At 36.7% G+C, this 26,087-nt stretch overlaps 2 protein-coding genes across 3 annotated transcripts in view; one reads left to right on the forward strand and one right to left on the reverse strand.

Moving 5' to 3' along the window:
• The first annotated feature begins 1,116 nt into the window (after nt 1–1,116).
• LOC127788584 (PH, RCC1 and FYVE domains-containing protein 1-like) overlaps nt 1,117–26,087 on the forward strand; it is a 32,088-nt gene continuing 7,117 nt past the window's right edge. Inside the window, exons 1-7 of one of the 2 annotated variants that reach the window (XM_052317047.1) lie at nt 1,118–1,644; nt 13,624–13,710; nt 13,930–14,019; nt 20,295–20,375; nt 20,620–20,814; nt 20,952–23,078; nt 24,145–24,303. In XM_052317047.1, coding sequence (XP_052173007.1) covers nt 1,570–1,644; nt 13,624–13,710; nt 13,930–14,019; nt 20,295–20,375; nt 20,620–20,814; nt 20,952–23,078; nt 24,145–24,303 — 2,814 coding nt within the window. In that variant the 5' untranslated portion in view covers nt 1,118–1,569. Of the gene's footprint in view, nt 1,645–13,623; nt 13,711–13,929; nt 14,020–20,294; nt 20,376–20,619; nt 20,815–20,951; nt 23,079–24,144; nt 24,304–26,087 lie in introns of both variants that reach the window. The other variant, XM_052317056.1, reaches the window with a different exon arrangement.
• Nucleotides 16,090–16,672, reverse strand: LOC127788603 (UBP1-associated proteins 1A-like). The gene has a single exon (XM_052317082.1). It carries the CDS (start codon nt 16,441–16,443, stop codon nt 16,111–16,113), a length of 333 nt encoding a protein of 110 aa, XP_052173042.1. The 5' UTR covers nt 16,444–16,672; the 3' UTR covers nt 16,090–16,110.

Genomic DNA, 26,087 nt, shown 5'->3' on the forward strand with positions numbered 1-26,087 from the left:
TTCTCACCCCCCAGAATAGGAAGAGAAATACCATTTTGATTGGAAAGGGGAGGGACCATCCTTCATTTCTTCTTGACTTATGGCCACACCAATTCATAAAGCTTTTCAAAAAGTGCATCTCCTCTTCCTCCATGGTGTTGGTCATTATCAAAAAGGGAAGGGGGGGGGGGGGGGGGGTGTTTCTGAGCTGAGTGTAGTTGTCAATGGTGAATGGACCACTTCAATGGATGTTGTTGATTTTCATTCATTTCCCACATGCCTCTTGATCCTCGCTTACCATGCAATCCTAAGATAAGGCTTGTTTTCCATTCTCTAGGGTTTGCATGATTAGTTTATTATTGTTGTTTATGTACACAAATCCATACTAGTGGTGTGGTGGGTGTAATTTTCATTAATCTATTCACTTCCTACCTATAGGAAAGAATCTTTCTTCTTATTATTTTTTTAAAAATATGTATTTTATTTTCATATCGTGATAATTTTTAAAATTGTTAAGATAATTTTATCATATAAAAAGAAAACAATAACTAATTTACCAAAGAGAATGGATGGAGCAGACCATAATTAGTGAAGTAAAGAAAGGTTAAAAAAATAGTAAAATAAACCCTTATTTATGAATTAAAATAATAAATAATTAAATTAACGTACACGAGAATATCTTAATTAGTGGCTCACATTTTTATGATAATTATAAAATTTTAATGTAATTCTTTATATATTATTTACTACGAAGACTTTTAGTTGTCGTTTATATACCGAAATAAAATTATAAATTAGGTGGCAAGAGATAAAACTTGTGTGGAAATCATTAAATTAGGGTCATTGTTTATTGACATGCCCAAATAATACTGGATTTTGGGGAGGAGTGGTAAGTGCAAGTTTGAAATGCTCCAAATTGAATATTATAATTTAATGAGAAATAGAAAGTCTTGGAATCTACACTGATGTGCTGTGCTGACTGTTCTACTCCCGGCAACTAAACTCAATCACAATCACCGCTTGTAAGGAACGGTGCTTGCTTTCAATCACTTATCACACTCTCAATGCTTTGAGAAAAAGAAAAAGTTCCCCATTTTTCCTATTTTTATTTTGTCAAATTACTTACTGTACAGGATTATGCTCTTCGAGTCCACCCCTCGTCTCTCCCCTCTCCCTCTCTCTCTCCTCTTTCTCTCTCTCTCTCCTCTGCACTTCTGCAACTGACTATAATCAGATCGAGCATTCCGCTTCGATTATAGCTTGTCGGTTTTTGCTGATCTCAACTCCGACTCTCTATTCAGGGGGCCGTCAACTATCGGAATCAGTAAAGTTTCGTCTTGTCCTCGGGAGCATTTGGAACCTTTGAAGAGCTCGCCCTAGCTGCAATTCGGAGGGAAGATCGTGATGATTGCGCCGATCTCCGGCCACCAATTGGCGATTCAGCTTGCGAATTTGGGCTTGTTTGTCGCTTCGAGTCTGGGGTGAAGCTCGTGGGGGGAGGGGGCTTGATGAATGGGGGGGCTGGGTTTTGAGAATGTGGCTTGCCGTTTAGAACCTTTTCTGTTTCGTTTGGGGAAGTGAGGATTTTGTATGTTCCGGACGCAAAAAAGGATGACTTCTGAAGCTAACAGAACCGCTGGCTCCGTTGAAAGGGACATTGAGCAGGTAAAATCGTTCGCGGATTTTTGGGAATCTTATAGTCGAGTTGTTGAGTTGTTGGCTATATCTGTTTCCAACATGAAATAAACCTACTAAACTGTAGAGTTGTAGCAAATATGATTACTGGCAGATTGAAACCCTCCAATCTTTTTGTGGCGATTGAGGGGACTGTACTGTGACATGTTTTCTAAAAGAAATGGAATAAGCTCAAACTAGATTAGCTCGTCATCACTTGCAATAACAAGGCCCCAAACTGCCTTGCCCACAAGAGTTATTGCTATAAACCTGGTGATCTATTATTTCGAATTAAACAAATTCTGGTACTAGTTTAGTCATCTCCCCATAATTAGGCCACCTCTCAAAAACTGTGATGCTCTTGAACCGGGGATTGATAGATGCCGTTGAAAGATGATTCCATGTGAAGCCAGTGGCCATGACCACTGGACACTTTTTCTTGTGATTATTGGGCCAATTTCATTGCATTTTGGAGCCAAACCATCTGCTAGTTTTGTGGGCAAGCATTTGTCATTGCACCTTCCACTTTTATTCTTTTGGCAAACCACACCATTCTGTTACTTGTTGCTGTGCTCACTATTTTTTATTTCAGATGATTAAACCATGCTGTCTCTTTCTTCTTTTATCTTCTCCTCAAATGGTGCTGTCTGTAATTGTTAATCTTTGAATCAGAATGATTACCCTCTTCAAAGTTCTAATCTCGTTCTTGTTCACTCATCTGGATACATTCCAGGTGTTAATTTGTTAGCATCTCATTACCATTGGCAGATAATGGTTTGAGAAGCATGGCATGATAGATATTCAGTAACTCTAAAAGAAATTGGTACCTGTGATTCTTTTACTTTTCTCTCTTGTATGTTTATGTGAATGTAACTTACATCTATACAGTTGGAATTGTATGTGATTATAAAGTTTGATTATATATTAGAAAACTGCATTTATAAAGATCTAAAGGAAGGAGGACTTGTAAATGTAAAATTTTATTTTAGTATTTTATAATTGAATTTTAACTCCATCTTTAAGCTTGTAATATGGTTGTAATTTGTTTAAGTGATGACATACAAGATTTTGATGGACAATTGCACATAATCTCTAGTTTTAGAAAAAATACTAAATATTAGGACACTTGGGATGATTGTTCAATGCCCATTTAGAATTGTTTGATGGACATACAACCATGTTCTAAGTTGTGTAATGTCAAAACTCAGTTTGGTGCCAAGTTAACTGCTTCATTGTTACGCATTGTACTCCCAAGTATAGAACAGCTACTTGCATCACAGCAAGCCTTGAGTTTTGCATTTGGTGAACATTCTATTTTTTTGTGGACATGAGATAAAGGCGAGAGAAAAAAAGAAACGGAGTGATAGGAACATTGATAGCTTTCCTATTTTGATTATATTTAGATTAGGTTTTATCTTGTTATATTGTTTTATTTTTGGCAGGTTTATCTTTCTGTTTTTATTTTGATTAGATAATTATAATTATGATAAGATTTGGATAGGATTCATAATCATGTTATAGTTAGGATTAGATTTTGCCTATAAATAAGGCATATAATGTGTTTAGAAAATTCATGTTTTTATTTTTTATTATTGAATGCAATCAATATTAATTTCCTTAACCAATGTGTTCCACATCTTGTTGCCAACTCAAGGCAAAGGTCAAAAGGATGGAAGCATTGAAGCCTTGTTGCACTGATTCTTCTATTCCTGTTGCATGCCCTTGTTCCTTGGACATGATAGGGGCACTGATGGGTTATAATAGCATCATTACCAAAATAAACTCTTGAATTTTCTAAAATTTAGTAATTTTTAAAGAGAAGAAACTCATATTTGATAGTTTTAATTTTAACAGGACTAAGAGATATTAATCTCATTTTTTCTCTAAGTTCTATTTAATTTTGAATTTAATTCTAGATAATAAAGTCGTCTATTGTAGAATACTATACAATTCAAGTCATCTCAGGAAAATATCAGTTCAGATATTTTGGATCAATCATCTAAAATGATGGGAGATTATGAAGATGTTACCCATAGAATTAACTCAGATAGTTAAAATGGAAGAGTGTATTTGGCGGTACATGTGTGTTAGTAAGATTCCATTAAAGCTAAAATGAAAATTTTATAAGACAACTATAAGACTATTGTTGTATGCCATAGAATGTCGAGTAGTAACCATCATGTGCAAAATATGAGTAGCAGAATACAGATGATAATGTTATAATGGATGTGCATACAAGAAAATATAAAACTAGATGTGAGGTTATTTGTAATAAGGTTAGAGTGGCTTCTATTTGAAGATAAAATGTTTGAGACGCAATTAAGATGATTTGTTCATGTGAGAAGAAGACTAATAGAGGTGTTACTGTTAGTGGAGTGTATGTAACAAAACGAGTTTTCAGCAAAAGAGCTAGAGAAAGACCAAGACCAAAGAAAACTTGGTTGGAGACTCTTAGATGTGATATGAGTTATAAAGGCCTTATAGAAAATAAGGGTTTAGATAGAAATGATTGGTGAACAAGAATTTATGTAGCTAACCCCACGTAGTGGGATTAAGGCTTGATATACTATTGTTGTTTATACAATTCAGTAAGATATGATTTTGAATATGACTGCTCTAAAATACACATTGTGTGGTAGATAAGATGTGTGAGACACATTGAAGATGGTTTAAACATATGAGACAAAGACCAATTAACACGTCACACGTTCGATTGAGAGTGGGTGGAATGAAAGAAGTTTTCTAAAAGATAAAAAAAAAAAAAAAAAACTTTTACCCATCCTTTGAAACTTGTTGAAAAACTACTCTTCATATGAAATGAGATGTAATGGACTTATAAAAAAAAATGGTTATAGATAGAAATGATTGGCGAAGTGGAATTTATATAACTAATCTCACCTAGTGGTTCTAATATTTAGTTGTTGTCTTACTTGATAATTGTCATTATTCACGACATTTTCACATATTTTTACCCATCCTTTGAGTACATCTTTAAGTATCCCAAGATTATAGGTGTACGGGGATTTGATGTTTGGAAGCCCATTGACATCTAATACCATACTCATTGTTGAGTCCATGTAAAAGAGTTTAGAGCAACTTCTGTTCACATGAGAGTATATATTTGTGTGTCAAGAGATAGGCATTCATATCAAGTGAGTCAAGCTTTGCTGAGAAGGCACTTGAGTTCAAGGTTGCCAAGGGCACATTTCAATTGTGCTACTGGTATTAGGCATTTGCAGGAGGTACCATGTTTCAAACTAACAGAACTGATTGTTGACTACAAATGATGAATATAGTTGGTGCTAATATGGAAGTTGATACCATTCAATAAGTCTCTCAATTTGTTGGGGAGGCTCAGAGTTTTAAGTTGCATCGTTCACATTGTATTAGGGAGAAAGGTGTTGATGACAGGAATTTAATTGCTGTCATGTATGTGCGGTGAAGCCATTGGAGGATACTAGGCTTGGGAGCCACATTTTGCAAGATGTTCCCACTGGCAACTGAGTACGCTTGTGCCATTTGGGTGACTACTTGAGTAGTGGAGTAGAATATTTGGATCAAGTTGGAGTATTAATGATGGTATCATTATCATCACCTCAAATAAAGGGCATTCCAGTGTCTTTCACTTAGTGCATGGGTTGCATGTTAGCTTTCTATTATTTGATGGACTGAAGAACATTTTTTGACTTGATGTTTCATGTTGTCGATGGACCATATGGCAAGGAGAAGCTGAGTGGAGTTAGAGACTAGAGTTAGTGTTGGCAATTATCTCAACGTGTAGAATATAGTATTCGGTTGACATACTAGTGCAACATCTCCAGGTTTTCATGTGGAAGAAAACATCAAGATACATTTGTGTTTATTTGCTTATATAAGAATTGAGGAGTGTTGTTTTGGGTCTTCAAAAAGGAGTTTACTTGAGTTTGTCCGATAGAGCATGGAGTTGAGATAGCTTGGAGGAGATTTAGGGAATACATTTTGCACAAGGTGGTTGACAAACAAATAAAATGTCCTTACTTATCTTTTCGTTAAGTTTTTTGTTTGGTTAAGCAACTTAGCTGGCATGGAAATGTAGTGTTCCCATGGCTGAGTCCAAAGAATTCTATGTGGAGTAGATTTAGGTATGAAATTCATTTTTTTAAGTTTCAGTTAAAGGCTTAATTTCCGAATATGCGTGCAATCAAGATAAGCATGATGATTTGCTTATGACAATTGTCATCTTGCCATGTGTTGTTTTGTTGCATAATTCATCAAGTATCTGGATAGCTTCAATAGAGAGGAGAATGTCACATTTATTGTTAGCTGCAAGGGTTTCTATATGTTGAATTCTATTGTCAGTTGTGTACTTGTACAATGGAAGAAGTTAGTAGTTAAGTTGCTGCTCTTTTTAGATTGTGATTTTGAAAATGGATGATTTGGCAGATTCTTGTAAGCTGCATTTGGGAAAACTGAAGTCTAATTTAATGATGCCAGATTTATGCTGTAATTAAATAGCAAGAATTGAAGTATATAAGATTAGAAAGAAAAGAATTTTTTTTTTTTTTGCTAAATAAATGCAATATTTTTAGGATTCACCTCTAGAATCCTTTGGGATGGAAGGTCATGGGTTCGAGTTGTGGGAACAGATTCTTTGTAGAAAAAGCAAGGGAAAGTTGTGTACCAATACGGCCCTCCCCTAAGCCATTGCAAAGTGTTTTTTTTTTTTTTTTTTTGAAGTGGGGTGGGGGGGGGGGGGTGCCTTGTGCATTGCTGATGCACCTCTCTCTCTCTCTCTCGGATTCATGTACCTAACCTACCTAGTGAGATTATTAAGGCCTGTGATTGCTGTTGTACATAGCATGAATGGCATATGAGCATATATGTGTGTATTTATATAACAGGATGTATGCATATGGACATGGTATCCAGATACAACATAAGCGGGACACATATATATCAATTTTCAGAATTATTAGGGCATTTATCTATTTTATATGCACATATGAAGACAATATTGTATCTTTTTTTTAAAATACATTTACATTTATGCTTTACTATATCATGATAATAGCAAGAATTTACTTTATTACAACTTATAAAGAGAGAGAAATTACTTTGTTACCAAGAAAGAAGCAAAAGAGGGAGCCTTGATAGCAATATTAACGTTGTCTTTGAAAAAAAGCAAGGTAAGGCTGCACACAGAAGTGACCCTCCCCTGACTGCGAAGGCTCGTGCACTAGGTGCACCCTTTTTACCAAGAAAGAAGTGAGGAGAAAAGCTCTAGCAGTCTATTTTGGTACTCTATTCATAATTAAATCAAAAAATTCCTATATTTTTTTCCCTAACTAGTTTATGATCTGTTCTTAAGTAGCCCTACATTTCCTCACAACAACCCTCTTGCCTGAGAAGTATCCGCGGACTTCTGGGTAGAATACATTTTACTATTGTTTGATACGTATCTAAAAGTGTTTCATGAGTACAGCAACATCATGATACTGTACCTTCTTCAAAGTGTTCGTGCTTTGTAGCGTATGCAGGCCATTCTTCTAGTAAACATACATATAGCAGCACAGGTTGTTAGTTTCTTGTTTATCCTAACAAGATTAGGAAGCCCATAGCCATGGAACATTTTCTCAAGTATGAATACCAGCTGCCAGTGTGTCCAGATGCCAAACTTCTTTAAACTCTTAACATGACGACCTTACCCTTAGAAACCCCGGCCAAGGGAAAGCAAGGGTAAGTATCAACAAGAATGGCACCTGCTGAAGACTTAGGAGGGCGCATGACAACTCTTAACACTAAGCATAATCCACATCCCAAAGTGGTACAACACCTCCTAAAAGAATATAGACAACCGGGTCACAACTTTATATAAATACAAAAGACATGGTACAAAATGTCCACTATTACACATACAGCCTCACTCCCCAAAGATCTTCTAGCTGGAACCGCTCTATACACATCTAGCACCCAACTCAGACACTACTAGGCTTACCCTCTTCTTTAGCCTTCCCTTTGTCTGGAATGATGTAAACAAAAGTGAGCTACCCAGCCTAGCAAGTGCATAAGAAAGAATAGGCAACGGGAGTAATAAAGTCAAATCAATACAGAATAAAAGAAAGCAAGGAACATCCCATACCCATCTATAACAGGACAAGAATAATCGGGCAACCACATGCGTGCTCACCATGCCATGTCATGCAATCAAACATATACTTGTACCTATGGCGTGCTTTATAAGATATTCATGTATAAGAGAAAAATCCGGGTACACTTTCTCCCACTCCACCATCCCCACAACCATAAGCAAGAACCCTCGAGTTCGTCAACCCAAGTATGCCTCAAGGTAGACTCATCAGCCCACCCAAGTGTGCCAGCCGTAGTTGTATAGGATATATCTCAGTGGATCCCGTCTGCAGCAGGCTTTCCACCTCATACATCTTTTTCCCAAAATCATTTTCATGCATATGAAAATGATAACCATGATGCAAACCATGCTTCAACACTCTATTAATTATATGCATCAAGCCACTCACAACCCTTTTCAAAATATATTTTTCACGCACAAGTTTCATCCATGTATAGGGAATTCGAGTTCGGAAAAGGAAAAGAGGCATTTTTACACAAAAAGAACAAGGGGGCAGCAACTGTTGACAGCTTGCAAGATAGCTGTCGACTGGCAGCAGTCTTCCCTTCCCTGAAATCCTGTTTCTCTCACTCGAAACCTTGGTAAAGTGGCTCAAAACCCTGCCAAGTCCTCAACCCCAGCCAAAAACACGTCATTCCCAAGAAAGTTAAGGTGAATAAACCCTATTTGAAGCACTTGGAAGAGGATTAAAAGTTATTTTATCGAACAATTCCTCGCAGTTTTACTTCGAACCCTTTAGCAGGGTTTTTCTTTAAAATTTCAGTTATAAAATGAGGGAAATCAAAGCTTTTGAACTGCAACCAGGGATTAGAACTTGCCTCGAGCTCTTCTCCTTTCCCTTCTACTCTTCCTTAGCCTCCCGTTCCAATCCACAAGTTGTCATACATGAAGATTTATCAAGATTTTAGGTTCCAAAACAGGGGTAATAGGGTTTATAGGTGAAAATCAGCTATGTATTGGTTCCTATTGCTTGCACAACCCAAGAATTTGAAAAACATCAAGATGAGAAGCTGACCTAACTGCTGGGAGTTCCTCTTATTTGTCCATTGTCTCCGAATTTGCTGCTGCCTTCTTGCTTTGTTTTCTCCTATTTATATGGGTTATTTTCCCCCTTTTCTCTTTATTTTAATGTTCTACACCCTTTTCAGATTTCTAGCAAATGAAATTCACATTAAGGAGGCTTCTTTAGGGTTTATCTAGCTTACATTTCATTTACCACATCAAGCCCACAATTGATTTACCACATCACATATAAAAATGTCACATCAAGCACCCAAATAGATTACTTCCTCATGAGACAAGAGGACCGGGTATGTTGTAGGGATTGTAAGGTGATACCGGGAGAGTGTTTGACTACTAAACATAGACTTCTAGTACTTGACGTCCAAGTAAGAAATTGGAAGAGAAAAAATCATATAAAACAAAATCCAAGAATCAGATGGTGGGATTTAAAAGGGGAGAAACAACTAATCTTCAAAGAAAAATTAAGGGGTAGAAGAGAATGGAATGGAGAAGGACAGACAAACCAAATGTGGAGAGAAATGGCTAATGCCCTGAGAAACACAGCAAAGGTAGTGCTTGGAGAGACAAATGGTAGAGCCCCTAACCTTAAGGAGTCTTGGTGGTGGAATGAAGAAGTGCAATTGAAAATTAAAAATAAGAAAAATTGCTATAAGGTTGTATATCAGTGCAACAATGAAGAAAATCAAAAAAATTATAAAGAATAAAAAAAGGCAGCAAAAAAAACTGTTAGTGAAGCAAGGTCAAAAGCATACGAGAATTTATATAAACGACTTGATACAAAAGATGGAGAAAGGGATATATATAAATTAGCTAAAGCAAGAGAAAGAAAAACAAGGGATTTAAATCAAGTGAAGTGCATAAAAGATGAAAATCAAAATGTATTAGTGAATGAGGGAGTGATTAAGGAGAGATGGAAGGAGTATTTCACAAAATTATTCAATGATGATGGCGACACAAGAGTTAGATTGGGACATCTTAGTAACTCCGAAGGGAACGTGAGCTATACATTTTATCAACGCATAAATCCAAATGAAATAAGGCAAGTATTAAAAAAGATGAAAAATCATAAGGCGGTGGGACCGGATAATATACTAATAGAAGCATGGAAATGCATGGGAGAAGAGGGTATCTTCTAGCTAACGAAATTATTTAACGCGATTCTTAAATAAAAAAAGATGCCAGATGAGTGGAGGAAGAGTACTTTGGTCCCTATATATAAGAACAAATGAGATGTTCAAAACTGTGAAAATTACAGAGGAATTAAGTTAATGAGCCATACCATGAAACTCTAGGAGAGAGTAATAGAGCAGAGGCTCAGAAAATAAACAGAGGTCTCAAAAAATCAGTTTGGTTTCATGCCCGGTAGGTCAACAATGGAAGCTATATACCTACTGAGGTGCCTAATGGAAAGGTATCAGGATCATCAGAAGGACCTACATATGGTATTTATAGATCTAGAAAAGGCTTATGATAGGGTCCCTAGAGAAGTATTATGGAGGGTTTTAAAGAAGAAAGGAGTCTGAATAGCCTATATACAAGCCCTTAAGGACATGTATCATGGTGTAGAGACAAGGGTCAGAACATGCGGAGGGGATACTGAACCGTTTAAAATTACAATAGGATTGCATCAAGGTTTTGCACTAAGTCCATACTTATTTACTTTAGTAATGGATGAACTCACTAAAGATATTCAGACAGAGGTGTCATGGTGTATGCTATTTGCAGACGACATAGTATTGGTGGATGAAACAAAAGAAGGAGTGAACACTAAGCTTGAGTTATAGAGAAACAATTTAGAATCTAAGGGATTTAAATTAAGCAGAAAGAAAACAAAATATATGGAATGTAAATTTAATAAGAATGCAAGAGTGGATGATGTTATAATAAAATTGGAAGACCAAATCTTACAAGAAAATACCATTTTCAATATTTGGGATCAGTAATTCAAAAAGATGGAGAAATTCACGAGGATGTCACACATAGAATTAAGGCAGGTTGGCTAAAATGGAGAAATGCATCGGGGGTGTTATGTGATGATAAAATCCCATTAAAATTGAAAGGAAAATTCTATAGAACAGTTATAAGACCAGTTTTGTTGTACGACTCAGAATGTTGGGCAGTCAAATACCAACATGAGCAAAAGACGAGTGTAGCGGAGATGAGGATGTTAAGATGGATGTGCGGCCATACAAGAAAAGATAAAATTAGAAATGAAGTTATTCGTAATAAGATAGGAGTAGTGCCAATAGAGGAGAAGATGAGAGAGACTAGACTAAGATGGTTTGGTCATGTGAGAAGGGGACCAAGAGACGCTCCTGTGAGGAGAGTTGATGAAATGGAACAATTAATCAAAAAAAGAGGTAGAGGCAGACCTAAGAAGACTTTGAGGGAGACATTAAAGTTTGATATGAAGTGTATGGATCTCAATGAAGATATGACAAAAGATAGAAATACATGGAAGTCTAAAATTCATGTAGCCGACCCCACATAGTGGGATAAAGGTTGGATATGTTGTTGTTGTTGTTGGACTTGTTGACTTTTCAATCTTGCGATTCTTGCCATTTACCACATCAAGCCCACAATTGTTGACTTTAATTTTCGCCTTTGAATTTTCCTCCCGCCATGTCCCTTTATTCTTCTTGTTCTTTAATCCTCAACACCTGAGACAAGCCAACAATGATGCTTATTACACACATACACAATACTTGATTCACTAACAACTTAAACCATTTGCCGCTGTGTTACACTTAATTTGGATGAGGGTACAAGGACACCTTGTGAACAATTAAATGTATTGTGTGCATATATAAAATTGAAAAAGATAAGATTTCTAATAAATGGGAAGATGAGATTTCTATGTTTTATTCATGTGAGAGTTTTGAAAAATTTTCTTTAATGTCAAATTAAGCTTCATTTTTTCAAATTTTGTTAAAATTTAAAGGATAAGTGTCCAATTTGGGTACATGTGTTTGGAAACATATGCCGTAGGCTTGCCCTTGTCATATCTAGTAGACACGGGCCCTAAGAGAGAATAGAACAGTCCATTTAATGCAGGTCCTAAGTTCAGGAATGACTGGGTGCTGTCATAAGACTGTTTGGAAAAGAGGGGAAATTGACCACATTAAAATTACCACAAAATTACCTTCTGTGGAGGTTTGTTTTCCATCCAAAAACTGCTCGACGACGGTCGGAGAAATTCTATTTTTGGGAAAAAGAAATTCCATAGGCCAACTACTAATTTTAAGCCCATAAAATAACAAATTTTTTAAAGCCTATTGTTCTTTGCACATTTGAAAAGTAAACGTGAAAGATTACAGGGCCCAAAAAAAAAAGGAAAAAGCTAAAAACTTGGTGGTGTAAGGTGTTATCTGAATCTGGGAATTTGTCCATCCATGAGGTGCCTCCATATAATTTGACAAGTTGCTTTGATCCCATCATTGAAGATAAGATGTGTGAGATACGATTAAGATAGTTTGGTCATGTGATAAGAAAAATACTAGAGGCTCATGTAAGGAAAGTGGATGGAATGGGACGAGGAAAACTAAGAAAACTTGATGGGTAACTCTTAGGTATGATATGAGTTATGAGGGCCTCACTAAAGATAAAGCCATGGATAGAAATGATTGGCAAGTCAAAATTCATGTAGATAACCCTACATGGTTGGTTTAGGCTTGTTGATCCCATTAGATTGATTTAGAGTTACTTAAGTTATTCTGTTTTGTGTAAAATATTTCTATTGATAATTATCTGTGTATACCTTTGATTTTCCATGTCTAATGTGGTTAATTCCAAATGTAATCCAATAAGTACTCAACTTCTTATTTGTTACTAATTTGTTCTTTCAAAAGCAAAAATAAAAAATAAACATTTTTCTTACTATTATTTTTTAATTGGACACACTATCTTACCATTGGAATTTGGCTTTACTTTCTCTTCAGATATTCACTATTTTGTTAAAATGCATCAAATCTGTTGTTTGGTGCCATGATAGGAAACCTTTACATGCAGCAAATTTCCAGGCAAGAGTTACCGATGGTAGCAGGAAGATCCGTAGACCCAATTTGGAACAGAGTAGAGGTTAAAAATATTGGAAAAGACTAGTAGTTGGGGTCAAAGGTTTATGCTGTTCAATTGTCTGTGCAGTATGTGGTTATGGACCAAAAAAATGCAGTATTTCTATATTTATTTGTTTCTAGTTGTGTTCTTGAAGATTTTAGAATGTTGAGGAAGGGGTGCATTCTTAACCATGTAACTATTTTTGTACAAAGGGCATTGTCTTGTAGCTCTGTTCATATATTTGTGGGAACATGATAAATATGTGCTGGGGCAAATATTAGTTCAACAAAGTAATCATCCATAGTAGGACATGATACAATCTTTTGCTTACATTTGAAATATCTGTGTCCAGAACCAGGATGGAGATTTGTAATTGGGTATTACTACACCGTAACATAAATAAAAAATATTAGTTGTCACTTGGTGCCAAGTCCACTATATATGTATTCCGTCACCTGCATGACTATTTGGGAGGACATTAGAATTGTTACATTGAAAATCCTCCCGATTGATTCTTTGGTCCTTGTGACTTCCCCAATTGTTACAATCATCTAAGTAGGAATTTTACTAATTTTTGAAATTTTTATCCACATCTAGTTAGACTTCCACATTGTCACCATCATCTAAATAGATGTTTTACCACCTTTTGAACTTTTTACCAACTTCATTAACCTTCTACTGCAAGTCATCACTTAACCTAGAGTAGTAAAGCTAGATTTGTATTTAGCTTGCTTACTTAGTATATCTGATGGTCTTTGTGACAGGCCATTACAGCTCTTAAGAAAGGGGCTTGCTTGGTTAAGTATGGAAGAAGAGGGAAGCCTAAGCCTTGTCCCTTTCGGCTGGCAAATGTAAGGTTTTTTTTAAGTATGTGCTTTCTCTACGTCTGATCATTTGCTAACAACATATAGGTTGTTAATACTGTTGCTTCTGCACTGCTGGTGCATATTGTTGTTCGTTAGTTATATGAATATGGTATTCTAAAATATTCAGTTCCTTGAATTGTATGCTACTAAAAGTGGGATCTCACTACTAAAGGTTTTAAGAATCAGTGATGTTATTGGTTTCAGGATGAATCTGTATTAATATGGTTCTCGGGGAAAGAGGAGAAACACCTCAAACTAAGTCATGTATCCAGAATTATCTCTGGACAGCGCACTGTAAGTTTCTTGGTGTGAAGAAAGCATCCTCTTTTAAGTACTTTCTTAACACTTGTTAAACAAATGTAAGAGGCTTAGTAACTTTCCTAAGTTTGATTTTAATTTGTAATATTGTTTTTGTGAGTGTTACTATAGTTGATTCTCCTTACTGCTCAAAGCCTAAGAAAGGGATGGTGAATACTACCTTCCCCGCAAATTAGAAAGTAAAAAATCTTAGTGAATGCTCATTGATGCGCAGGTTTTCCAATGGTTCCTAGTAGTTTGAGATTGCAAGTGCAAATCATATTAGAATTATCCATTTCTCTTGAGTATCTTTTTTGTTTTAATGTATTTATTTGTCTTTTGGAATTGTAAGAGATAATTACTATAAAGTATACGGAGGGGTTGGCAACTTGGCATCATGTAGAAGAGGAGTAAAACAGAAACCTATTTTTGATCTTTCTTTACATAGCTGCACAATCTTAAGTTAATGTGCTGTGTATTTGTCACCAATAGGTGCTAACTTTTAACTTTCTTTGAATTCATTCATTCATTCCTAATCTTATATTGTTGTTTTATGATATCCATCTCAATATTGCATTTAAGCAAGAGTCCTTCTATAAATTGTTCCTTAGCCATATGGCATTCTATCACAGGTTTATCATTCCTTAGCAATGCAACATTCTATCGCTACCCCATCAATCAAGATTTTGTTGCTCTTTTCCTTGATATATACCTAGTATGAGTAATTTTACTTATCAAGTCTGATTGATTGTGGAAATCTTATAGAATAAGAACTTTCTTCTAATTTCTCAAGTATGGTTTGGCCAGTCCCAGGTAGATCATTTTGCTTCAATTATAAAAGACTTCATTGCTAATTTCTCATTTTATTATAACCAAGAGTAACATAATTGCGATATATTTGTGGCTAAATACACTAGCACATCTATAATTTACATATTGTCCCTCTAAGTAGCTAAACATTCAATTGTTATGATAGGCTCCAGATGAGAGTCTATCTTACTTCAATTAAACAAGAGAAATATAACATGAAAACAGCCTATGCTGAAAAGCAAAAATGGACTTTCGAGAGGTCCACACTCTCCCACTATTCCCACAAAGATCTTCTCCCCAATATTCTCCTAGCCTCTCTTATTTATAGTTTGTTATACAGCGACACTCCCCTCCAACGGCCTCAGCTATCAGCCATGCTCCCTTGGCTGCTCTTCCCTTTTTTGCCCTTCAACTGTTTTTGTCACTTTCCCCCTCTCCCAATATCCTATTCTGCCCCTGCTTCTTCCCTCCTATTTCTTTGCTGGTACATGTGACTAACAATATCATTACTTCCACCCATGAAACTCACCTTGTCCTCAAGGTGAGACTCCACCAAATTACCAGTTTTCCATATTTTTGTTGGCCCAGATTTTTAAGATCAGAAGCAAATGGCACATAGTGATAAGGATAAAACCATTGCCAAGAACAAACCCCTTCATAATAGTAGTTCATAACCCAACATAGGTCTTCTGTGTACCTCAAAACAACATCTTTCTATATCATCTCAAGCTCCTCGAGAGTTTTGACACAAAATTTTTCTTCATAATATCTCTCTTTCCATCCTAGCTCTCCTAATTTGCCCTTGTCTTCCTCGAAATTTTCAGAAACGCCAGACCTCTCTCGAAGCAACTCCTTCAGTTTTGTTTTCAAGTCTTCCTTATTTTTGTGTGCCTCACTTTCAAGATTATTCTCTGCTCCTACAATAGCAGCACCCAAAGTGGACCCAGAAGACATGTGTGCAACTTTCTGTGCTCTTAGACCATTATGTAGTCCAGTCTGCTAAAATGGTGAAGGTGAAGGACTTGACGCAAGACGAGAGCCATGATATCGGGCAACAGGGACGACAAAATCAGGTTTAACTTGAGGTTCTATATAGTCAAATATGCACTGGAACACCTCATCAAAAGTGTTAGGAGATGGCTGGACCCTTGATGGTGCCCCAATCATCGGTAAGATGCCCTCCTTGGACGTTACCAGATCCGTCGTCCTTGACATCAGATTCTCGATCTTCTTCCTCGGTTGCTTCAATGCCTTGGCCACTTCCCGTCTCGTCTTAAACTAGACGAAGCTGTAGCCCTTGGTCTTGCCCATGACCCGATCGAAGATGATGCTGCAGTCCTCAATCTCGCCGTATGACTCGAAGGCAAAGACTAAGGTTTCTCGTGTCGTGTCCCACGCGAGGCCATAGACGACGAGCTTGCAACAAGATATGTTGCGATCCGCGGCATCACGGAGGCGAGTGAAGAGGAAGGCGTCGGGCACGGCGGTGACGACAAGGAAGTTAATCCGCTGGTACTTGGTGTAGGGCTTGAGAAGTTTCTGGATCTTCTCGGGCTTGGTCTCACCGGAGGAGGAATCATTGTCGGCATCCGAATTGGATTGAATTGGCATCGCGGTGTCTTTGGTTGGGATTGGAGCTTGGTATTTCTGAAGCTTCTTCTTCTTCCTGCATTTCTTCTTGACGCTTTTGCCGTCACCTTATGGTTGTCTAGTCACCGGCTTTTTCTTCTTCGCCTTCCCCTTCTTCGCCATTGCTTGAGCAGAGACGTGATGGCAGCGCCTTATGGCTTCATCTTTCAAGTTTGCTTTCTTACCCACACGAATCTCTCTTCGTCTCCTTCACTCCCACTGGGACCACAAAATGGCCCCACCTTCAAAACCTAGAGTCGGGGACTCTCGTTTCTTTGCCTTTGTCAGCTGGGTTATAGGGAGGTATCGCTAAGCCTGAACAACCCAACTATCCAAGTCATCTCCTTCAAACACGAGCATCTCCAACCTCTTACCAGGGACCTCCTGTCGCCAGCTTCCACCCAATCATCCATCAACTCCAAGCGTCACCCCTTGGCCCATTCCAACTTCAAGCGTCACCTCGAAATCCTGGGTGAATTTCGATGGCCGATCTCCGTCCTTCCCCTTGCTCTTGCTCGCCCGCTCCTGTTCTTCCCATCTCGCTCACATCCTCGCGAACTACTCTAGCAAGTTCGCTAGGTGTCTCTCCATCATTTGAAACGCACTCCTCATGGCATCATCTCCCAGTTGAATGCCTTCCACCCTCATCTCCAAATCACCGACTGGATCAGTCAAGTTCACCATTAGGATCGAAATGCTCTGATACCAATTGATAGGCTCCAGATGAGAGTCTATCTTACTTCAATTAAACAAGAGAAATACAATATGAAAACAGCCTATGCTGAAAAGCAAAAATGGACTTTCGAGAGGTCCACACTCTGCCACTATTCCCACAAAGATCTTCTCCCCAATATTCTCCTAGCCTCTCGTATTTATAGTTTGTTATCCAACGACACTCCCCTCTAACAGCCTCAGCTATCAGCCATGCTCCCTTGGCTGCTTTTCTCCTTTTTGCCCTTCAACTGTTTTTGACACTTTCCCCTTCTCCCAATATCCTATTCTGCCCCTGCTTCTTCCCTCCTATTTCTTTGCTGGTACATGTGACTAACAAGGGTCCTATCATGTTACAAAGTACACTTTATGTTAAGCTCCACTTTGCCACTAGTCTTTCCTTGAAACAACAAAACAATGCACCAAGTCTTAATTCTACAAGGTGGGGCCAACTACATGGATTCTAGCTTGCCAATCAGCTCTATTAGTCATTCCCACTAATGACAAAAAATGTAATGTGGCATGCTTTTTCTAAATTAGTTTAATCTTTTTCCCTTAATACAAGCATCAGTTAAAATTTCTTTGAAATATAAATGTAATAAAGCTAACAACACAAGAATAAATAGAATAACACTAATGAAAAGAAGGATAATGCCTTTTTGCCCTATGATACAATCACCAAGTATCATAGGGCATTATCCGTAGACAATAATAATTAGTAATAGTTATTTACACAAACCACTAATCCTCATTATCATTATTAATGATATTATTAACTGTATTAATTTTTGACTGGTAACAATGATAAATTAATATTAAACTAATAATAAGTAATTACACTAATATTACAAAAAAATAGCAAAAAGAATTTGTTGTATAATAGAACTAATAAAATAATAAATAGAACTAATATCATAATAAAGTTAACAGAACTTTTACCCTTGGCTTAAATAATTAATAATATGTATAGTTAAAAAAAATAATAATCAACAAGTAATTACATTGAAATTCTTATTACTGAATTATAATTAATAATAACTGGCTTCAGATAGTTAATAAATTTGACTTTAAAGTATTAACAAAGATAATTATCAATAAGAATTGGTTTCTCCTTTCTCATTTCTCCTTCTTTCTGCGTTATCCAACATGGCTACGCAGGCCATCTACCACCCACAGAAGGACCATAAGCCAACATAATGCTGCCCCAATCCCTTGTAACATCAAATGTGTAATGGGGATTTTTTTTTTCCTTTTTTGAGAAAAGTAAGTAATAAGGAACTTTTTTCCTTGTGAACATCTAGAGGTTGCTTAGTTATGGAAAGCATTTTCCAATTTTCCATCTCCAGTTTCTTACTTCATCTCCAGTTTTCTTTTTCTACTGAAAATTTGAAAGTGAGTTCAATTGTTAAATGTGAAAAACTATGTTTCTTGAAAAATGAAAAAATGTTCTAATTGTATATACAAAACATGTTTTCAACTATTATATATTGCAATTTATTGTTATTTATAATTATATTATTTTTATAAATTTTACACCTCGGGTACAATATTTATGATATCAATAATTTTATACTTTTAATGATAAAAATATTATTAGTAATAATATTGCATCAAAATTATGAATAGATCAGATTGATAATATTATAAGATTAACATTACCAATATAGTATTCATGATAATACAATATTAATGATATTAATTATAATTTTTATTCTTTTTTAAAATTAAAATTTTATAATATCGATATTATTGTCATTAATATTTTGATGATTTATTATTAGTCATTTTTGAAATTATAATATTATAGTATTATAAATTATTTATCATTAATTAATTTTCCTATTTATTGATACTGCTTATATTTCTATATTACAATATTATTATTAGTAAATTTTATTATTCATATTTTCTACATATTGATGTTAATATAAATACAATTAACATTGATTTTGGTTGAGTTGGTGTATCATGTTTCTACTTGGAAAACAAGCAAAAAGCTCCCCTTACTTTTGGGAAGAAAACAATGGAAAACATTCTAAAGATGTTTCTAACAGTTAGCATAAATCTGGAAAATTGATTTTTCTGTTTTCTATTTGAATTTTTTTCTCATTTGAACATGCTTTCAAAATTTCCAGTTTTTTTGGAATATCTATTCAGGAAACAAACCTTGTTTTCCACAACTAAACAGAGCCACCCCCCCCCCCCCCCCCCCCCCCACCAAAGTAAGTATTCTCAACAACACACACACACACAGATGCCAAAAAACACAGAGACAGGGGGATTGAAAGATAAAGAAAAAACAAGGAAGATCCTATTTTTGTATGACCATGTAGGAATAAGAATATGCTAACAGACATGAACTATCAACGTAAAAATCTTGTAATCTTTCTCCATGCATAATGTAAGTATATGTATATATGCATGTACTCGATCGGTTGATAATCTTTGTTCCCTAGGCTCAATTTCTCCTTATATGTCTTTATTTTATGGTTGATGTGGAGGATGGTCTTTACTTTCATCATGGACATGATGCAGATGATAATATTATGGCTCTAGTGGGCACAACATGAAAAACATTTTTCTCTTTCTTGCCTTCTATCCATTCCTGAACATATCAAGGCAAGAATATGGAACTATGAAACAAACATTATAATTGATGTCAAACAGATATTTTTGTGATATTGGGGTGGGTATGTTTTCCAGATGTCATGGTAGAGATGGGTGGAGCTCAAAAATCCCAGAAAAACGCTACAACTAGAACTAGCCATTGGTTGATATTGTTCCAAGACATTTGTACCCATATGTTGATGGTGCAAATGTTCAGTATTTGAAATGAACTTGCTGTAATCATGATCTCATTTTTGCTTCCCGTGGATTTCCAGTTAGTCCTTAAGATGAAGTTGTACGTGCATTTACAAGGCCAATCTGGAAGCTGATTTAGAATCCAATTAATGCTAAGTTGAATAGAAGCCAAATAAAAATATACAGCTACTGTTTGTTACATTTGGACATAACAACAACAATTTATAGATTTATTATCTGCACTCCTAATAAACTGTTCCTGATATGAACTCATTTGTCGATGGTTCTGAATTTTATCACATTTTGTGATATTTTTTCAGCCAATCTTTCAAAGGCATCCACGGCCCGAGAAAGAGTACCAGTCCTTTTCACTTATATACAACGACAGGTCATTGGATCTGGTAAGAATCTTTTTAGCTAACCGTTTCCCTCAAATGTTAGGTGCATTGGTTACAGTAATGATCTCTTTGAATACCTCTCTTTTCTACTATTTTCAAGTGATTTCCAAATAGATATATTTTATTCTTTCTTTCTGATTTGGTAGATGAGATATGGTCATGGATAGAGATGGTTGGAGGTCTAGAATTCATGGATTAATGCTTGTGATTATCGTTGCTCTGATTTGGTAAATGCCTTTGATTCCAGATTTGCAAAGATAAAGATGAAGCTGAGGTATGGTTTAGCGGTCTAAAGGCACTAATTTCACGAGCTCATCAAAGGAAATGGAGAACGGAGTCAAGGAGCGATGGTATTTCATCTGAAGCTAATAGTCCCCGTACATACACACGAAGGAGTTCTCCTTTGAATTCTCCATTTGGTAGTGGAGATAGCTTGCAGAAGGTATAACAGTTTGTCTTGTGGAGATGTAGTAAGTTTTCATTCAGACATGCACACGAGCACATTTATATGAAACCAATGCACATTGAAGCATTTCTCTTAGGAATACAATGTAACAGGATCTTTGTTTCTGAATTCAGGATGCTGATCAGCTTCGCCTTCATAGTCCATATGAAAGTCCTCCCAAAAGTGGCCTGGATAAGCCATTTTCAGAAGTAATGCTATATTCAGTGCCTCCTAAGGGTTATTTCCCTGCAGATTCTGCTAGTGGTTCTGTCCATTCTTTATCCTCTGGAGGGTCAGATAGCATACATGGTCAAATGAGAGCTATGGGGATAGATGCTTTTAGGGTGAGCCTGTCAAGTGCTGTGAGCTCATCAAGCCAGGGTTCTGGTCATGATGATGGTGATGCCTTGGGGGATGTTTTCATTTGGGGGGAAGGTACTGGGGATGGTGTTCTTGGTGGTGGACCTTACAAAATTGGAAGTTGTTCTGGTGTTAAAATGGACTCTTCACTGCCAAAAGCATTAGAATCTGCACTTGTTCTTGATGTTCAGAATATTGCTTGTGGTGGTCGACATGCTGCTTTAGTAACCAAACAAGGAGAGATTTTTTCCTGGGGAGAGGAAACGCGTGGCAGACTGGGGCATGGTGTAGATTCTGATGTTTTGCATCCAAAGCTCATTGATGCTCTCAGCCATACAAACATTGAACTTGTAGCATGTGGTGAGTACCATACATGTGCCGTAACTCTTTCAGGTGATCTGTATACATGGGGTGATGGCCATTTTGGTCTTCTTGGGCATGGAAATGAAGTCAGCCACTGGGTCCCAAAAAGGGTGAATGGACCTTTGGAGGGTATACATGTTTCATCTATCTCATGTGGGCCCTGGCATACTGCTGTTGTGACTTCTGCTGGGCAGTTGTTTACTTTTGGTGATGGAACATTTGGTGTTTTGGGTCATGGAGATCGGAGAAGTGTTTCCATACCCAGGGAAGTGGAGTCACTTAAGGGGCTCCGGACTGTACGGGCAGCTTGTGGTGTTTGGCATACTGCTGCAGTTGTTGAAGTCATGGTTGGGAATTCAAGTTCCAGCAACTGCTCTTCTGGAAAGCTGTTTACATGGGGAGATGGGGATAAATATCGACTTGGACATGGTGACAGGGAAGCAAAACTTGTGCCCACTTGTGTTGCTGCCCTAGTTGAACCCACCTTTTGTCGAGTTGCTTGTGGGCATAGCCTGACTGTTGCACTTACAACTTCAGGCCATGTCTACACAATGGGTAGTCCTGTTTATGGTCAGTTAGGAATTCCTCATGCTGATGGAAAGCTGCCTACTCGTGTTGAGGGAAGGCTCAAGAGTTATGTGGAGGAGATAGCTTGTGGTGCCTACCATGTTGCTGTTTTAACTTCAAGAACTGAGGTCTACACATGGGGAAAGGGAGCAAATGGTCGACTGGGTCATGGTGATACAGATGACAAAAGTTCACCCACTTTAGTAGAGTCTCTGAAAGACAAACAAGTCAAAAGCATTGCTTGTGGTACAAATTTTACTGCAGCTATCTGCCTGCATAAGTGGGTCTCTGGGGTTGATCGGTCTATGTGTTCTGGTTGCCGCGTGCCATTTAATTTCAAAAGGAAACGGCATAACTGTTATAATTGTGGATTTGTTTTTTGTCATTCATGCAGCAGCAGGAAATCGCTGAAGGCCTCTATGGCACCAAACCCGAATAAACCTTACCGGGTTTGTGATAATTGTTTCAGCAAACTAAAGAAAGCCATTGAAAACGATGCTTTATCTCAGTCTTCTGTGAGTAGAAGAGGAAGCATTAATCAGGGGTTTAATGAACTAATTGAAAAAGATGAGAAGCCAGATTCTAGATCTCGTCCTCATCTTGCTAGATTTTCCTCAATGGAGTCCCTGAAGCAAGGAGAAAGTCGTTCTTCCAAGAGAAATAAGAAACTAGAATTCAATAGTAGTCGTGTGTCACCTATTCCTAATGGAAGTTCCCAGTGGGGGGCTCTTAACATCTCTAAATCATTTAATCCAGTATTTGGGTCATCCAAGAAATTCTTCTCTGCTTCTGTTCCTGGATCCAGAATTGTATCTCGGGCTACATCACCAATATCAAGACGCCCAAGTCCACCTCGTTCAACAACCCCAACGCCCACTCTAGGTGGACTTACCTCTCCGAAAATGGTTGTGGATGATGCTAAGAGAACAAATGAAAGCCTTAGTCAAGAAATTATTAAATTAAGATCACAGGTACTAGTATTTTCTTCTTGCCAGTCATCTACATGACAAATGTGTTACTTTTTTTCTTGTTTGATTAAGCATGGGCAATGGAGTACTAGAGATTAAAAGGTGAAGGAAAAGCCATGCCTAGGTTCCACACTAACAAAATTTTATCATAAATGCTTCTTTCTTTTTCTTGGAAAAACTGACAAGTTTGACATTATGTTGATAAATTTCAATATCATTGAAAATATTTTTTCATTTATTTGTGCGGAATTGTTAACCACTATAAGCTAGTAGATAGAGGATTAACTTATATTTTTTATTATTATTCTTACTCTCAACAATTTGCTATTATGCTCATGCATGCATGTCACGGTTGTATATGTATATTCTCGTGAATGTCTGCTGTGTTCCATGTGGTACATTAACTGTAAGGATATGCTAGTCAAGAGTAAATTCTAGGGCCAAGAAGAAAACATTTTGACCAGATGTTGGATCCTTTTTGTATGCATCCTTCTTTTGGGGGAGGATCCTTTTTGTATGCAACCTTGTTTTGCTTTTTTGCAAAGAGGCTAACCATCTAGTTATGAAAGAAACAACCCTGACATTGCTACTATGGCCCACCCACTTATTTGAATTGTCTTTTTTTTTTTAATTTTTTTAAATGTTTTGAGGGAGAGCCTTGGTAGCAATGGTAAAGTTGCTCCTTTATGACCAGAAGGTTATGAGTTTGGGTCCAGGTTATAAAAACAACCTATCTACAAAAATAGAAATAAAAATAAAAAGGGGGAAGAGCGCATACAAATATGACCCTCCTTTAACCTTCGCAAAGTGCCCTGAAGCACTGGAGATATTCTTTTTTAATTTTTGATGTGGCTTTCTTTGTAGCAGCAGTACAAAATAAAGGCTAGGATTGAAACAGTGGTTAATCACAATATAATAACATGAGTTGTGATCTGGATACAGAACTTACTGATAACATTCATGTGATGTATATAAGATGAGTTAGTTTATAAACAAAGCAAACTCTCCTTAAATGATTTTCATACTCCTGACTAACTATAGCTGTATGCCATACAAATCTTCAACTCAGGTGGAAAATCTGAGTCGCAAAGCACAACTTCAAGAAATCGAGTTGGAAAGGACTGCTAAGCAGCTAAAGGAAGCAATAGCACTTGCAGGGGAGGAAACTGCAAAATGTCAAGCAGCAAAGGAAGCAGCAAAGGAAGTGATCAAGTCACTCACTGCCCAAGTAAGATTATTGTTTATTGTGTGCATTTGTTGTGTATAAAAAGGATTGCTTGTATGTCTAACGAAAGCATATTTATTGTTTATTGTGTGCATTTTTTGTGTATAAAAAGGATTGTTTGTATGTCTAATGAAGGCATATTATCGTTTCCCCAAAAATATTGGAGAAAATCCTAATTTTTTCCTACTGTTTGAGATGAATATCTGTTTTATTTCCAATCATTCTAGAACTCAACCAAATGAAATGAGCTTCTTGCTGTATCAGAATGAAACATCTGTGACTTAAATGATACAAATCTCATGAGAAATCTGAATGAATACCTCATCCTAAAAATTTAGTTTTTCTAGATAATGCAAGAGATGTTCTGAGTTTGATATTTATTAGATTTATGAGCTTATTTTGTTGCATGTAGGGCTCGTTTGGCAAAGCAGACCGCTTATAAGCTGTTAAGAAAAGCTGATGAGGTGTTTAGCTACGCCTCACCAGCGTTTAAGCTAGACAGCTTAAACGCTGTTGCCACAACGTTTTGCAAAAGCTATTGGGAGATAGCTTTTGCAAAACGCTGCTTATTTAGAAGCTGGGTTGACCAAACATTTTACCTTTTTACCCTCATCTTTTTGCTAATTTTCAACCATGCCCTCTTCTTCAACCTCTACCTCCCGCCATCTTCTTCTTCAGCTCTTCCGGCCGCCACTGTCGTCGCCCCCACCAGCTACTTCCTGCTGGCAATTGCCCCCATCGGCCTCCGTCTCCCCCACCGCTGCTCTCATCATCTTCTCTGTCGCAGGCCGTTCGTCGCCCCGATCTACTTCAAGTTTATCGATGCTGGCCATTCGTCGCCCCATCAGCCGTTGCCCCTCGCCGTCCATGCTTCGCCTCCCCTCCTCCCCGCTACTGTCTGTGTGTATATGTATATATATATATATATAACAACAATAACACATAATAATATATATTGATAATAATATATATTGTTGTTATATAACATATATAATACATATAAAAATATTGTATTAATATATTTTTTATAATTATGTATAATTTATTAACATTTGATGATAAAATTTTACATCATTCAACATGTTTATTTTTGTTTTTTTATCAAGTTGTAATAGTTTATCAGCTCTTTCAAACCAAACACATAACTATTAATTGATAGCTTAAAAGCACATTTATCTAAACACATTATCAGCTTAAACGTTACATAACTTAAACGCTATAACCAACTTAAACACTACTTAGCTTAAAAGCTACAAAAATAAAAGCCTAGCAAAACTAAGCAATAATGGTGAAAGATGATATGGGGTCTCATTCTGAAATTGAAACTGCAAACAACAAACCATTACTTAATTGCATCATTAAAATGGTTGAGCCATAAAAAATATAGAGCAGCATTCATTCTAGGCTGAAAGATTTTGATAGGAGCAATTCATTATTAAAGGATGTCATTTATGGCTATAAAACCATTAGTCCAGAAGTTGTTTGAAGTCATTCATTTTGGGACAGAATTTGATATGAATTGGCAACAATTGCATTGCTATTCTGCAAGTTACTAAGAAGGGTAAGGCTCTGTCCTAAGCTTTGTCTCCAACTTTGTTCGTTTTGGAGGATCCTTTATTATTTCACCTCCTGAACTTTGTCCAAAACTTCATATGCCTAAGTTTTAGAACACATCGGAAATGGTCTTTTATAGGTGCGGCATTAAATTTACACTTTTTCTATAAATAGAAACTTGTCTTACCTGCAAACAGTGGTATAAGTTCCTGAATTTGCCATTTTTGGTTTAG

The sequence above is a fragment of the Diospyros lotus genome, chromosome 1, assembly GCF_014633365.1.
Source record: "Diospyros lotus cultivar Yz01 chromosome 1, ASM1463336v1, whole genome shotgun sequence".
NCBI lineage: Eukaryota > Viridiplantae > Streptophyta > Magnoliopsida > Ericales > Ebenaceae > Diospyros > Diospyros lotus.